Below are 17,241 nucleotides of genomic sequence, written 5' to 3'. Positions count from 1 at the left end.
TAGGACTTGGACTGAAACCAAACTCACTCCATATCTGCCATCAAACAAGCAAGGGATCTAATTACCTGGCAAGATTTCAAATATTAAAATGGAAAGGGTCCTCTATTCTGTCACCAATTCCCCTAGACAGCCATTATCTTATTAAAGGAATGCTTTTTAATAAGTAAGATTTGTTAAAGTGGTTTGTGACATTACTAAAGTGGGGAGCATAAGCTAATTTATAACCTACAAAACCATACCAGGTGTCTGTTATATTGGCCATTAACCACAATCCTATTTAAGCAACTAAAAGGCATTACAGTTGTATTTCTATAAAATCTGTGAGCTGCTCCTTGAGGAGTTTCAGTCTTAGGTCAACCTTGTAAGACATTTGGCATGTTAGTCCAGTCACAGCTCATTTTGTTAGCTATTACTCCTGAAAGCACAGAGACAGCTTGTGCAACTTTTTGGCCTGAATATCCAAAAGAAATAAATAAAATAATGAATGGAATGATATCTGCTACCAGTTTTCTAGACAATGATCAGAAGTGGGCAGGTTTGACCTGGGTCATGATAGTAGCACAGAGAAAGAGGGAATCCAAGATGGTCTTGTAGCGTTAGCAGTACCACCCTTGACTGCAGCGACATGCTCAGCAGCACACTCCTGAGATGATGTAACAAAAACGCTTAAGTGAGCTAGAACTGGCAAATGAGTGATCCAGAACCTATTGCTCCCACTGCAGAACAGAGGCCCCTGGCAGCTGGTGAGACCCAAGTTCACAGCGACAATCCCTGGTGAGGAGAATAAAGGAGGCAGAGCAAGACTCACCAGATTCTCTATGTCTGTCCGTGCCAACACGTAGGTGCGCACGTTGCTGTTCTGGTGCAGAAGCATGTATAGGAGAAGAGTGGCTTGATCAGATTTCTGCTGATCACATAAAGCTGTGTATAAACTGTTAAAGTTAATCTGGAAAGCGTGTGGATTTGATGACGAAAAAGCAGTGTTATCTGAAATAAAGAAATAAAATAAAGTCTTTAACAAATACATTTATCATTCAGTTATTTGTTAATTTTACAAAATCTCTGAGAAAGGAGGAAACCACAGAAAGGAGGAAACAAAAATCACCCATGATTCTTATTACCAATGGTCATAAACCATAATAGAGTCTCATAAAGATTCAGTTGTGCCAAAAAGCTGAGATTGTCCTCCCATACGAGCCTCAGTAAGACCCCAGTACCTGCACAAAACATTCATCCTTTTTCATGAAACAATTTTATTCCTCCGTACCACTTCCACTGCTAAGAAGGAATGTGATCCCAGGAGCTGCTTCAAGGGGGCAGACACAAAGTCTTCTCTGGAAACAATATACCAGTGATTAACTAACAAACCCTGCACATCAAACTTACAGGTTTAGTTCTCTGCCATTAAGGCAGAGTCTCTCCCATCCATCCCTCTTTTGGTATAAAGGGTGGATGTGCATAGGTCAAGATTACTGTGATATCTCAGTGATAGGTAGGTGTCAGGACTTTAGAGGTGTGTGGTGGAGAGTTTGGTGAGTTAACTGATGTAAAACATCACATCACATTGTCTAACATCCCTCAAAGTAACAGCAGTTTGTTCATAATCACAATACATTCTGTGCCAGGGCTGGAAGTGAAAATAAACAGATTTCTGTTCACAGAACCTTTACCAGCCTCAACAAAAACATCCATCTGCACAGATACCTAAGGTTTAGAAATTCCCCATGGAAACAGAAAAAGCTAGTACTTACAGGGGGCTTTTGAAGAAGGTGGAGAGTGAGACAATTTTTATATGGGCAAATAGCCATAGGATTAGGGGGAAGGGTTTTAAACTGAAAGAGAAGACATTTAGATAAGAGATCAGGAAGAAATTCTTCCCTGTGAGGCTGATGAGGCCCTGGCACAGGTTTTCCAGAGAATCTATGGCTGTCCCTGGATCCCTGGCAGTGTCCAAGGCCAGGTTGGACAGGGCTTGGAGCAAGCTGGGATAGTGGAAGGTGCCCATGCCCAAGGCAAGAGACTTGAAACTGGGTGATCCTGAAGGTCCCTTCCAACTCAAACCACACTGTGGTTCTATGATTTTAAGACCATATTCCTATTGAAGTTTGCTAAGTAGCTTTCAACACAGAAAAGCATGGCAGTCATCATGTATTTTGAACAACATTTCCACCCACTTTGGATGGAAAAAGTGCTTGGAATTGCTGCAGGAGCCCTGCAGGAGCCCTGGCTGCCATTGGTTTTGTGGGGCCCAGCAGACAGCGTGCTGGGGAGCCATCACTCCTCTTGGCCAGGGCAAGGGGGGACAGCTCCAGCCATTGAGCTGGAGGCAGCAGGAGGCCCTGGAGCAAACAGAACCCCTGCCTGCAGGAGCTGGGAACCACACGGAGACGCAGCCCCACGGCGAGGGAAACCCTGCCGGTCCCAAACCCACGCACCCGCGGGCGCCGGAGAGACTCCAACCTGGCCTTCCTCAACTACTGACCATGACTATGGAGCAGCTGGATTAAAATCTTCCTGCTTTGGGCAGGAACTTCCCTTCAGGAGGAAAAACATGGATGTAGACAGCAAAACAAGAACAACACAGTCCTTGGTGCCACAGGTCATTAGCTGAGAAGCTCCCCTTGGCTTTGCAGCTTCACTTCCGTGAACGTTTAAGCTGTGCCACTGGGATTTATAGCATTTCACTATCAGTTTTATTAAAGGATACTAAAAAGTCCAGTAAAATAAAAATCTAAACAGAATAAAAGAAACTTACCAGCAACACTAGCATATCCTGTATTATTCTGCAGAACAGTAAGCTGATCAACAGAAAAATTAAACTATTCTAGACCATGAACAAAAAACCCCCATCCTGAATTCTTCTAGTTTTGTCCCAATTAAATTATAGAATTTATTTTTTAAAAATGCCAATTTTCCTTTTATAGTATATATTATTACTGCAACCAGCTTCTTTTTTTCCACATTACTTTCCTCTTACAAACCCCTTAGAATGTTCACAGAAATCAAATTTAAGCTCAATTATGAGTATTGCTAGAGGGAACAAGTTTCTGGGAAACAATAAGTCATTCCATCAACACAAACATGTAGAGAAAATATAGCTTTTCATGCTACATTTGACACAAAATAAATTATTTCAAAATTTTATAATGATGTATGTATAGCGTGCTTTAATGAAATACATTACTGGCTACTGGTGGCATGAAACAAAGTCAACTAAAATACAACATTAAAGAAAGCTTGCGGTTTAAAGACAGAACAAAACAAAAACTTTATCAACAATTTGATCTCAACCACCTGTAAATGGTATCCACTAAATCAAAGAAGCATGTTAGGACTCAGAATTCTTCTTATGAGAATAATCCTCCCCCTTCACAACCCAATAAATTTTCATAGGTAATGGTGAATTAATTTAGAGCTCAACCTGGTTAAAACTTAATGGACAAAGGAATACAAAAACTCCCCAGAAGAAAGTGCATAACTCAGGATATTACTGTGGCTTCACAGGTTGTCACACAGCTCCTGAGCCCTGTGCACAGTGCCAACCTGCACAAAGCCACTGAAAGGTAAAACCACATGGCTCAGGTTCAGAGATTTAAGTGTGGATAAAGTACGCATGGAAAATGGTGGAGTCCCCATGGCCGCAGGGATTTAAAAGCCGTGTGGATGTGGCACATGGGGACAAGGGGTAGCGGTGGCCTTGGCGGTGCTGGGGAATGGCTGGACTTGGAGGGCATTTCCAAAGGCACAGGCTGCATACTGAGCTCTCTAGATAGCACAAGCTGTGTTAGGGCATTCCTGGGATCAAAATAAGACCCTCTGTGAGTCAGTGCCACATGGCACCTGCAGTTACCTGACACAAGACTGGATCCTGCCTTCTCAAAACCCAGACAAGCACCAAAACAACTCTGAAACCTCTCATACATACAAAACTCATGGAAGTGTTTATGTTAAATGTTTTTTCTCACATTTGAAATAAAAGAATACAGTCAGCAAACCCAGGCACCAGTTTATTTATTTACCTTCTCTCTAAGGACCATGACTCCAGGACAAAAAGTGTTACAAATTTTTAGGGGACTCCTGCAGGCTCTTGGATAATCAATCTACTTATAGGTTAGTTTTATGTATATTTTATGGAAGTATAGAGTCACAGTATCATCAAGGTCAGCAGAAATCTTCAAGAACTTCCAGTCCAGGAAGTAAACTGGACCAGGACTATGAAGCTTTCTAGTATTTCTCAAGTCAGAAGAATAAAGTATCCTCCTTCTGCCCCCATCACAAAGTCCCAGCAGCTGAGGAACTCCACCTCAAAACCCCCTGATAAAAACGTGTTATTACTGCTCTTCCATGGGTGTGCTGGAAGGACAACAAATCTTGGAAAGAGAAGCTCTAAGCAATCACAGCGTCTTAAAACTCCACTTCATCAGCTCAGGCTCAGAAGTAAGAACAGATACAAACCTTGTGTGTTCTTGAAGGACATGATGGCTTGTCTGTAGGGGTTTGGGGTGTCTGGAGTGTCAGTCAGGTTGGCCAGTACCAGCAGCAGCAGCAGGCTCTGGCTGGCCAGAGGAGAGCACTGCTCCACCTGTGCCGATGCTTTGCTGCCCACCCCACCCAGCGTGAACACGGTCCACAGGCCAGCTGCAGAGAAAACAACAATAACAGGTTTGGTCATATTTTAATAAACAAGGCTATTTTAGAGTGTAGGTTTAGATTAGATATTGGAACAAAATCCTTCTCTGTGAGGGTGGGCAGGCCCTGACAGAGGTTTCCCAGAGCAGCTGTGGCTGTCCCTGGGTCCCTGGAAACATCCAAGGCCAGGCTGGACAGGGCTTGGAGAAACCTGGGACAGTGGAAGGTGTCCCTGCCCATGGCAGGGGTGGCACTTGATGAGCTTTAAGGTCCTTCCAGTCAAACCATTCTCTGATTACACAATTGTACGTTGTGCATTTACAGCTCCAGTAATAAGGCATAATGTATAAAGCAAATGCAATGTCCCCAGAGGCTGCTTGAAAAAACTCTCATTATCACATTGCTTAAACTTTAATGATTGGGACTCAAATGTAGAGTCATTTCACACTTACAGCACTGAAAAGAATTAACTCCAATACTAAACCACAGCATTTGAAATTCCTGTTCCTAATTACAGCAGTGTTGGTGAAACCAAACGACCAGCTACATGCCCAAATACTGATTAGAGGAGAAGGAGCATCAGAGGAGGAATAAAGGACTCCCCTCATCCCTCTTCAGCAAATCCTTTAATCCTTATACCCTTGCCACTGCTCATGGGACTGTATTACAGAACAGGAAAAAGGCAAGAAAAGCACTAGAACTGAAACAGAGATGCTGCAGACTCAGCATTATTGGAGTACAAAGCCAGAGGAAAGGATCAAACCTCTATGTTTTATGACATCTGGGCTCTTCATACATTCATTCCAAGGGAATAAGAAGCAGCCCCTCCCAATCACACAGTATTAGATTCACCCCAAATGCCTGCCTAGCAGTTAATTTTTTTGAGTGTATCTTGAAATTTTATTACAGAGACTAAGCATTTAATCAAATTTAACAGGTCAAAGCTTTGAGTTATACAGGTTAAAAATATTAAGTTTTACTTTAAAAAAGGTAAATCCTTATTTCCTCTTTTAATTAATGCCTAAATCAAAAATTAAATACAATACAGCTTCTTAAAGAGAAAAATTAAGAAAGCTTAATGTCCAGTCTTCTAGTCATCAAGCTTCAAGGTGTAAATGATAAAAACTTCTAAGTCATTTGAATGCAAAATACTAAAGTATAACCAGTTAAAAGAATTTCAAGTACTCTTAGCCCTACAAGATTTCAAGCCTTCCAATGAGTACTTTTCTTCACATGTAAATATAGTCAGATTATGTAACAAACCAGAGCTCCCTCATTAGGACAATTGCAGGACAATTACTGCCATGTCATAGGCAAGGGGACTAATGCCACTCAGTGTTAAGCAGCTTGAGAGAGTTCTTATAATAAAAAGTACTATAATTGCAGCCTTCCTAGCAAAAATTTCATGTTACATTAGTAACCCTTTATCACCATGTTTTTCACCCACAGCTCTTATCAAAATGAATGATGTTGACCATGAAGTTTTTCAAGTGGTTAACCAGAGATGTAACATGCAAAGAAACTTTTTAAAAACCCTGAAACAACTGTACATTTATCATCACATGCTAAAGAAACTAAAATTCATCAGATTTCCATTCTTAAAATTTAGTGCTTTTCATTTTCTACTACCTCATCCCTCTATGGCTGTCATCTGCCATTACATCTTTCCTCAATAGTTAGGAAAAGAGGGATATGGCCAAAACACCAGTGATTAATCTGAATCTTCCACCAGGGAGAACAAGATCATGATGCCCAAGAGACACATATACATGATTATGTGGCCCGAGTAACCTCCTGAAGCTCTCTTGTGTGTTGGCAAATCCTCCAGAAAGCCAACCCCATGTTACAGGTTCATAACATTCCTTTCAGCTGCAAGGGCACCTAATTCCTTTAGGAGCTAAGTATTGGCTGATGCTTCCAACACACTCAAGTTAAAAACATTTTAAAAGAAAATATTATTTCTGATCATAAACATCACATTAAAATGCTAAACAGGTAAAGAGCCTGGGACAACAGAGGAACAGGAATTTTCTAGCTCTGTGTAGCAGTATGTTCACAATATCTGAAATATTGCTATGTTAAACCTAATTTTATATTTATGCATATTTGAAAATTACAAGACTATATTTAACTTAACACACAAAACAAAGTAATTTATGCTGTGCTCTCTTAGAAGCTTTCCTTTATATTCTTTTCAGATCTGAAGTTAACAGAAAACATAGAAATATAGACACCGATACAGCGTGGACAGAATATTTCAGATTCTGCTTCTTCAGAACATCACAGGGGAAAAAAAAACAGAATAAGAGGAAGAAAATTTCATGTTTAAAAGGAATGAAGGCCAGGTTGGACAGGGCTTGGAGCAGCCTGGGATAGTGGAAGGTGTCCCCACTCATAGCAGGGGTAGGAATGAGATGAGCCTTGAAATCCCTTCCAACCCAAATCATTCCACGATTCCATGACTCCATGAAAATTTTTGTTTAAGCCAACAGGACAGCCACAGATGACTGCAACAGTACTAGTTCTGCCAGGCATCATTACAGGCATGAAGTGAAATTTGTCTAAATGCTTCAACATATAGACTGGATTTCTTTCACACTGAGGTTTTTTTTTAATTTTACTTCTATCTTCTTGTCATCTTTTTCTATAGCACAAGAGAAATACAAATTCCAGATGTTTTTGTAAAGCTTTCTACATCTCTGGGGGGTAGCAAAGATAAGTGAGAGTCCTCAAAACTAAACCACTAAACTACAAAAAGAAGGAAAGGGTAAATTTATCTGAAACAGCGTCATGAGGTACACTGCTTCTGAAGATTTATAAAATCTTCAAAAGGCTCTACAGTGCCAAATACTACCTTTCTGGACCCAATTATACATCGGATGAAGCCAATAATCCACAGCCTTAAAACAGCTTCTTCAACATTGTTGTGATTTAACACCACACAACCAATCATCCTCTCTTCTCTGGTGAGATGAGGAAGAGAACTGAGAGAAAACACAAAACTCACGGGTTGAGAGAAGTCAATTCAAGAGGACTGAAAAAAGAAGGGAAAATGATGATGATGATAATAATGATAAAAGAATATACAGAGGAAGTGATGCACAGTGCAGATGCTCACCACCTGCTGCAGACCCTGAAGCAGTGTCCACCCACCCCTGGGCAACACCCCGCAGAGTTTTATAGCTCAGCATGACAGGATATGGGATATTCCTTCAACAGTTGGGTCAGGCATCCTGGCTATGCCCCCTCCCAGCTTCTTGAATCTTAAGAAACTTTGAAGCTCATCCCATTCTAACCCCTGCCATGGGTAGGGACACGTTCTGCTATCTCAGTTTGCTCCAAGCCCCATCCAACCTAGTCTGGAACACTTTCAGAGATGGGGCAGCCACAGGTTCTCTGGGAAACCTGTGCCAGGGTGTCCCACCCTCACAGACAAAAATTTCTTCTGAAATTATGAGAAGATGGCACGTCCTTGATGCAAAGTAAGCATGACTTAGCAACAACTAAAACATCAGGCTGGTGTCAACATTACCCAGCACTGCAACTGCATCCAAGCTGAAAACAAGACAAACATTTAGGTATTTGGATCACTTACTTCACTAACACAGTTTACTATTTCCTGCAGAATACTTTCAATTGCATTTCTCTAATATTTGTCCATCACTTCTAGCTGCATCCAGCTCTGGGCTCCCTAGTACAGGAGGGACGTGGAGCTCTTGGAGTGGGCCCAGTGGAGAGTGACACATATACTGAAGGGCCTGGAGCATCTCTGTGCCAGGACAGGCTGCGGGAGCTGGGGCCGTGCAGGGCTGTGAGAGGGCCGCAGCCCCGGCTGTCCCTGTGTCTGTCCCCGTGTGCAGGGAGGGACAGAGCAGGGCCCAGGCGCCGCTCCAGGCCCAGCAATGCCACCAGAGCCACGGGCAGGGACTGAGCCCAGCAATTCCCCTGCGCAGGAGGCACAAAAACAGAGACCAGACAGGGCTGGAGTCTCCCTCACCAGGGATATTCCAGAGCCCTCTGGACACAATGCTGTGCCCTGTGCTCTGGGATGGCCCTGCTGGAGCAGGGAGGCCCTTCCAGCCTGACCAGCTCTGGGATTCACTGATTTAACTTTATTTATTCACTCAGTCCCACATGGAACCACAATGCTAGAAGTTTTGTCAATTGGAGAACTGTAAAACTCTGCCAATTATTTCTGGAAAATACTCGAATATTTTAATAAGAAGCGGGATGTTTTTACCTTTAAAACCAAATTAACAGATTCATTTTTGCCCTTTTCTTTCACCAAACTAGGCACCACAGGCGTTTTTTCCCTGTCCATACAACTCTATGAAAGGCAGAGCAAGAAAAGCAGGTCATAAGAGCAAAGTATGTTATGTTGCAACAGAGAAGCTGAGATTTTCTGTAAGATGGCTGGAAACACAGTTTACAGCCATGAAAACAAAGCCAGCACTTTAATCTAGTTTGACAGTCTGTGAAACAACACTTAATGGCAAACTGAAGTTATGACACAGTCATCAAAATAAAACTTTCTTTCACCTGACTGTTATTTGATGTAAACACAACTTTGCAGAAATCTCAGCCTAATACCTGGTCTCTGTTACACAATGAGATACAAGTAAGGTTCATGTTTGTATCTACTTTGGAAAAGTTTAAACATGCTTATTTATAGTTTCACAAGAATAAGAAGAATTTTAAGAGTTTTACTATGAAGACATTTTGAAACTAAGGATGCAGAAGGTACTCTAAAAACTCATCACATTCATATAAAGCATTGCAACTTTCAATCAACAACTTCTAATCCAATCTACCATTACTTTAAGTCAGAAGATCAACCGACTGTGAGTATAATTGATTTTTGAGCTCTCCTGGATTAGTTATTAAACTAGTTGTAATTCTTCATCAAAATGTATTATTCACCTTTCAACCTTCAGTGTCAAGACTCAAAAGACAAACTCTCTGACTTCTCATGCTGGACAGAGCATTAAATTAATGCCAAGGAAATTGGAGTTACTTCCAAGTTTCTTTCTAGGAAATTAGTATTGTTTAGGCTTTTTTTTTTTAATCTAATAGTAGCTCAAAAATTCAATTAAAGTAATCACTGAACTTCAACCTTTCCTTTGAACATACTTCATTGCATTTAAATATAGGCATTAAATTGCAATTAATACTGGCAAAGCTTTTCTGAATATGGTCCTTTCTCTCCTCACTGGAGCTTGGTAAGAGGGCAGATCCCTCCCTCATTCCCCATCACGTAACCCACATCCTCTCAAATATACTTAGCACCCTCCTATTGAGTTTTTTATTACTTTTGACAGGATTTTGCTGAGGGCACCAACTTGAGGTGCTGCTCCCAGGCTGCTTTTGAGACTGAATAGGACAAAATAAGAGTTTTAGTAGACATGAAAATTTTCAAAAAGTCTCTTGATCTCCCCCTGTCATTTTGACATTTCCAAAACAAAAATCCTACTCCCTTGTAGCAAAAATGGAAAGAACACAAATAGATGAGGCTACAGAAGTTGGCAAAGCCAGTGTTAAATATCAGAAAGAAAACTCAACCACAACGAAAAAAGCCCAAAACAGAACAGATCTAACTTATGGTTAGTAATACATCCAAGTCCTAGTTGCACATTCTGCTTTCCTATTTCTGAAGCTTTTAGCATCCAGAAGATTGTCCAATCCAAGGCATCACTAAATAGCGATGATGAAGAATTAAAGCAAAAGTGATTTTCGTTGCATCTAATTGTACCATCATGTAGTTCCTCCACCAAAACCAGTAAATAGCATATTATTAAAAAACATTACAATTACTGTTTAATTCTTATTATACTCAAGCAGCAGCACTGGGAACTGAGTGTTGTTTTTTAACGCTTATTATGTGTGTCACTTTTCTTAAGTCAATTCAATAGTTCTCACACTGTGGTCTGATGAACACTTTCTGGTGGCCCACGGAGAGCTGGCAGTTCACATTGTGCTGGCTCTTGTCCTTGTTTCCAGCTGCTACATTGTGGTAGAAGAAAGCTAAAAATACATAAATACTTTCCTACGATTACTTTTCCATGCAAGCAATTTCTCAAGTTGCCACGGGGATGTTATGTGATAATGAATGGGAGAGGAAAAAGAGGTCCATGGAATCATGAACGGGGATCAGTGAGGCAACTGCTGTATCAGGGGCATTTTATACTTTATAAAGCACATCTCCAACATCTCAGATCTTTAGTTAAGGAACTTAAACTGCAAATTGTGAAGAACCCAGGGTACACTTGCTTAAGAGACTATAAAAACAGCAGCTCCATTAATTTTAGGGAAGTCCCACTGCAGATTTGTGAAGATTCATTACAGAAAGAAACTAGCAAAGCTGAAGTATAGGAAATATGGAATCATTTTTATATGGTTTATGAACCTGCATGTTAAATATTCCACTCTTGAGCAACATTAAACTCATCTGTAGCATAAACACACAGACATACACACAAACTACAATCTGTGACTGAAAAAGTCAGTCTGGTGACTGTAGATGTTTTAAGTAGGGAAACAGTAAAAACTCAGAAGCACAAAAATGGCTCTCTGTCCTAAATACTACAGTAACTTTTTGTTTGCAGTCACTTTTTAATTGCAGTAACCTTTTCAACTAACACAAGTTCCCATAAATGATACGTTTTTTGAAACATTTCACCTAGCATGATAATACAAATGGCAAAAATAACAATTTTTAATTTTCAGCAATAGTTTTCATGGTCATCATTGTCCAGCACTGAACTAGCAGGACTAACCCAAGTTAGCATGAAACATAGGAGAAGTTCTACAAACAGCAATAAATGAATAGTTTCTGGATGTCAGACAGTCTAGCAAAATAAATTTGTACTTTAAGTACTGGTAGGCTAGCTGCTCTCAAAGTCATTAGCAGGCTGCAGCAAGAATTCACACATGGGAGACACTAAATTTAAAAGCATTTTAAGACAACAGCCATGTACCAACCCATCTTGACTCTATTTCTTGTCTGGAACACAGGAATGGGACATGATGTGTATCAGAGTAAATGTGTGATCACTTGGAACTCCATATTCAGGCTTAAAATCCCATTGAACTACTACTTAGTCCTTAGTGCAAGGTCAAAGGCACACAATTTACACAGATGATTGCCATGGCTTTATTTCAGGTGCTGTGTTATATTTCAGTCGCTTTACTACTATATTTTAAGTATTTAATTCCTAAATACTACAGGAAAGTGACTGAAATGCTATAGAAAGATTAAGTGCATGTTTTAGATTACTTCTCTAAATGTCAAAAAGAATTATAGAAGTGATTTAAAAACCAAGTTATTTTCTTCTCAACAAATCACTGCAACAGAACAACTGCTCTATATTTCATAGACTTCAACTGGCTCATTGAAATACATGACTGAGTATGACTTAATTGTTTGAGGGTTTTCACACCTAATAACACTATTGTAAAGGAGACCAGTATTTCATCCTCCTTGCCAAGAACAGCAGAAGGTAGGTGTTTCTGTGGAGCCAAGCTGTGCAACACCAGCTCCCTGCCTGCCCCAGTCCCAGTCCCAGCCTCTCCAGGAATAGCCAAGCTCATGTCTCTGTACCCACACATTTCAAATACATCCCAGGCACTCGACTTTTTGATGTCACCACTGCTCCCAGCGCTGCAGCAGGACAGGAAAACCACAGCAAATGGCTGGGGTGCAGTGGAGGAGCCAGTGGGGAAAAGACAGCCCAGGAAATCTCCACACAAACTCTCTGAAGCCAGAGAAGCGCTGATGAGTCTGAAGTGCCCAGACTGTGCCCAGGGCTGTGATGTCATTAACACATTCTGGAAGTAGTTTTTCAGGAAATGAATCATGGAAGCAAGTGAAATGCAAAGATGTATTAGGTAACTGTGTCCATCCCCTATCCATGCAACAGTGTTCCCTCCAGTACAGCTTGTTATTCTATCCAGACTAATTTTAAGGGACTAGTAATGGAGCTTGAACCACATCCTTTGGGAAGCATGTTCCATAATCTAATAAACCTCAATGTTAAGATTTTTTTCCTAATATTCAGCTAAACATTGCTTTATTCAGTTTCATCTGCTTACTCCTTTAAGTGGTTCTATGTAATACCATAAAACATTTCTGCCCCAGTTCAGTGTTTACAGCCCTTAAATAAAAGGCACAGTCAGGTCTCCTTTGTTGCCCAGCCAAATTACATACACACATTTTTCTTTCTTTTCTTTTAAAGTCTTTTCCAGTTTGCTTCCTGCAATTAATCCCAGCTCCAATACTTTGCACGACCTTTCAAATGTCACGGAACTGAAAAGGATTGCAAACACTAAATTGCATAGATTGATAAATAAGCATATCCCTCATTTCACTGCAGAAACAGTGTTTATTTCATTTTAAACCATTCATCTCCCTTTTTATCACTACATCTCAGGGGATCTTTACTGTGAAATTTGAAAACATCCAAGCCTTCCTCGGGGCAGGAACCTTAACTACTGCATTACTACTCTTTTTCTTGTTTTGGATTTTAAAATAAGAAGAAAATCACCTTCTCCCAAGACCACAAAGCTCAGCTACAGAGTTGCATTCTCATGAAAGCTTTTGACATCACAGAGGAATCAGAAATGTAAAAAGACACCCCCTAAAAAGTATTTAATCTGAAAAACTACAAAAACATAAAGAACCAAAGTCAATACCTGAAAACTCAGTGAAATCATATTACCTGTAACTACATATATTATTTACAGTTGGATTTGATGGTCTTCGAGGTCTTTCCCAAACTTGATGTTTCCATGAATCTATGACAAATTTAACATTTACAGACGGGATCTACCTCTCTTACTTGCCCAGAGATGCTGAAGTACGGAATAGCTTTGTTAGCTGGAAATCCCTGATGACATTTTTATTATATGTAATTGGAGCATGAGTAGTAGACATACCCAGAGACAGACACCTTGAAGAATTAAGCAAAGCAAATTACATAACATACTTCTGAATCAAAAGGCCAAATAAGGCTGGGAATAACTCTAACGAGCCATTAATTCACTTTTAGAAATAGATTAAAAATAACTATAGGAGGAGAACATCTTCAGCAAGAAATCTTCACATTTTTATTAGAGCAAGTCCTGGCCTGCTGCTGGCAATACCTATTTCAACTCCTTTGGACGCAAGTGATACATTTTCTGAGATGGAACAATATTCCTGCTGCACATTTGAAGACTGTCCAGTATAAGTGAAGCTGCAAATGTGGCCACAATATCAAGAAAAAATAAATAAAGGTTTTATGGTATTATACAAGAGCAAAATACCACAGTATTATGACTACTTAGAACCTGGGAAACTAAGTGCAAGCTTGAAGAGAGTGAGAGAGAGGAAAACGAATGAGAAATGTGGGAAAAACTGCAAATCCACCCAGTGTTGTATTTAATTTTAGAGGAACTGTCTGACTCAATCATCTATCAACCTTGGAACAGCAAACCTCACGCCAACAACAAGTTCACATAGAGACATTAAAAAGGAGTTGTTGGATGGTGGGGGTTGGGGCCTTGTTTTGGTTTGGGTTATTTTGGTGGGATTTTGGGGAGAGAAAGTTAGTTCTTGGAGAGGGTTTTGTTCAGTCTTTTGTTTTTAAATTATTATTCATTTAATTACTTTTGTTTTTAATAGAAAACTTTTCTGGCTTTTTTGCCCAGGGTACCCTCCTGGTATTTTACTGTTCTTGTCAGAGTGCAAGGGAACACATTAAATGTGTATAATTCAACCAATTGTGGAACTTCCAGTAACATCTTCTGTTGACTCTATCAGGCAAAATACGAGGCAGAAACAAACATTGAAACATGTTACAAAGCAAACATCTTGTAAGTATTATTTTTAAATAGTGCTGATCAGGGTATTGATATTAACTAATGCTTTTGATGTAAGATCCTCAGGAGAACTTCATCCCCACACATAGTGGGGAAGGGGGAAGAAGAAATCCAGACAATCAATGAAAGAAGTGACCTGTAAAGTTGCTAGACAGGTCAAGGCATCCAAGAAATTACTTTTGCAGAGCAGTTAGATTTTTGTATCAGTTAGTGAGTTTAGCACACTGCTCCTTTTGGTTTGTCCTGACTGCAGGCACTTAATTCACTCATATTCCCTATGAAAGGAAGAAGGAATAGCTAGCACAGTAAAGTCAGCACAGACCTGCTGCTTCCCTCCTAGACCTAAGTTTCATTCCTCCAAACTTGTGAAGCACCTCACCAATGGTACCTGCAGCAATTCCAGCCAGCTTCTCTATCAGCCTTAAGGAGAGCATTCAAAAACAATTAAATAAAACTCCTAATATAAGCACAGCTGAAAGACCTGGAGTTCCACAGCTTAGGAATGCTCTGGCTGCCACCCTTATTTCTGAGAAGATCTGCTCACACTCCTTGGAGACTGTCACCTCTCCACAGTGCAATGGACATGTTATTTTTAAACCCAGCATTTCTTAACCCCTACTTTTCCTTTAAGAGGTAACATTTTGTTTGTGTGAGGTAACTTCTTCCTCTACACTACCTGCTACTCCAGTGACAAAGAAAACCTAAGTCTTAATTCTCTTGCTTGAAACCTGGTCCACCAGCAACTGCATGGAGCAGGGAAAGCCTCCCCTGGATGCTGGAACAGCCTCATGGACCTCACGAGGGGTGCAGCATCTGAGCCTCACTGGCACGACACTCTGTGGAACACACTTCATGAAAACTCAACATTCAGACAATTCTGCTGCCAGTTTTTCACCAAGTTTCTGCTCAATGTATGCAAACGGCAAGTTTTGGGACCCTGTAACTTGGCCAGATTTAGTAAACTTTAAGAGGGATTGTAAATGGCACATCTCTATCCACAACTTCACTCCCTAAGCCCCGCTTCCCAAATCTCAAGAGCCTGTTCCAAGGCATGAAGGCTCTAAAACTCCTCAATAAAACAGATGTAAGAATTCAGCATTGGTTAAGTAACATTTTTCCCTAACCTCATTCTCAGAAACAGAAGAACTGTTTTCAATTAAAGCAGTGCCAAAAAATTTTTTAAAAAATCTAAAAAAAAGAGCCTAAGGAAGATACTCAGCATGAAAAGTTTCACCACAAACAACTAAGTCTGAAAAAAAAACTATGAGCAATGAAAATTGGATTTCACTACAGAAAGTGCTCTATAAGCTTATCTTGAGGCATCAATACCAGCTCCAGCCATACGAACATTATTAAAGTGGCAGTTTTAATGATGAAGCATTGAGGAAAGCAGCAGTGCTGAGGAATGAAGTCCTACCCCCAGAACAAGCGTGCCACAGGCAAAACTTTTCATTATCTTGACTAGCAGAAAATGCCTCCTCAGCTGAAAGAACCCAGTGTCCCTGCTCCGTGTCGGAGCGGGGCGCGAGCTGCTGCCAAGGCTGACGAGCTGTTTTATGTCAGCACCTGCCCTTTGGCTCCGCTCTCGCGCTGACATCAACGGCAGCGGCATCAGACAGGAACACGTTTCTGTCACCAGACACCGCGGCTGGAGCCGCACCAGCTCCGCAGCGCTGCCGCTCACGGGACGCTGCTTGGAGCCCTCTCATGGATCCAACGCCGACTGAATTACCCCTCTTTTGGGTCGATGGCCAGCGTGGAGGGGATGGCGTAGGGAAAGGTTTTGGTGTGTCAAATTTACTATGAAAACAGAATACTATGGGGGGAGAAAAAGGTTGACTAAATATTACTGACTCTGACTGCATATTTTTTCCCAGCAAAAACTGATAGTTAACATTGAAATTATACAGAAACATGTGCTAACACTCATTAACTTTACTATTAAAGACTAAAGTTACATATATAGCATTGAGAACGTTTTGGTTCCAAATACTGATTTGCCAGTTTATGGAATGAATTACATAAAGATTTGCATTTATATGAAAAAATATATTTAGAGGCACTTTATTTTTTATCTAGCGCGCACATTCAGTTCCATAATATTTCATCTTCAGTACCCAAAAATGTAAAAATGTTTTTACCACAGGGCAAGGGAATCCTCTGGGCTTTTCCTGTTCCTAAGCATTTTGCAATAGCGCCAAGCCATAAAGGGAAAAGAAGTTTGCTCTTTGGGAGCACAGTTAGCAAATAGTGAGGACAAGCCACTCCTGCCTCTCTGCCATCACCTACAACAGGGCTCTGCCCGTGCCTGAGAAAAAGGAGCTAATATAACTTTTTAATATAACGTACAAAGCAATTCTCATTCTGTAGGAGATCAATCTAGGAGTTAAAGAAGAAAATTTGAGCAGCACAACTGCCCTTGAGGTGGTACCACAGTCTCCAGATCTGCACGTAGATCTCACTTGTGTGGAAGCTCCTTGGCAATCCCAAGGTACCCCAGGCAAGCCCTATGATGCCGACAAGCTATGTAGGCCTCCACCATCAGCAGCTGCACAGAGACATCCTTTTAGGCTACCAGGTTTTGAGTGGCTCATTTGAATATTATAGTATTTTTCATAAGAAATATTTCTGCTATCCCAAACACACAAAATCACACAATGATTTGGGAGGAAAGAGACCTTCAAGATCATCTCATTCCAAGCCCCCACCTGCCATGGGCAGGGACAGCTCCCACTGTCCCAGGCTGCTCCCAGCCCC

General features: G+C 40.8%; 1 protein-coding gene across 5 annotated transcripts in view; it reads right to left on the bottom strand.

The window, feature by feature from the left end:
- DYM (dymeclin) overlaps nt 1–17,241 on the bottom strand; it is a 209,830-nt gene that overhangs the window by 127,621 nt on the left and 64,968 nt on the right. For all 5 annotated transcript variants that reach the window (XM_063179768.1, XM_063179771.1, XM_063179770.1 and 2 more), the window contains 2 exons: nt 4,456–4,638; nt 809–987 (listed from right to left, as the gene is read on the bottom strand). In XM_063179768.1, the coding sequence (XP_063035838.1) occupies nt 809–987; nt 4,456–4,638 (362 nt within the window). The remainder of the gene's footprint in view (nt 1–808; nt 988–4,455; nt 4,639–17,241) is intronic.

Source organism: Melospiza melodia, chromosome Z (assembly GCF_035770615.1).
Source record: "Melospiza melodia melodia isolate bMelMel2 chromosome Z, bMelMel2.pri, whole genome shotgun sequence".
NCBI classification, from domain to species: Eukaryota; Metazoa; Chordata; class Aves; order Passeriformes; family Passerellidae; genus Melospiza; species Melospiza melodia.
The sequence above is the reverse complement of the archived record's forward strand: the minus strand, read 5'-3'. Positions and strand labels throughout refer to the sequence as shown.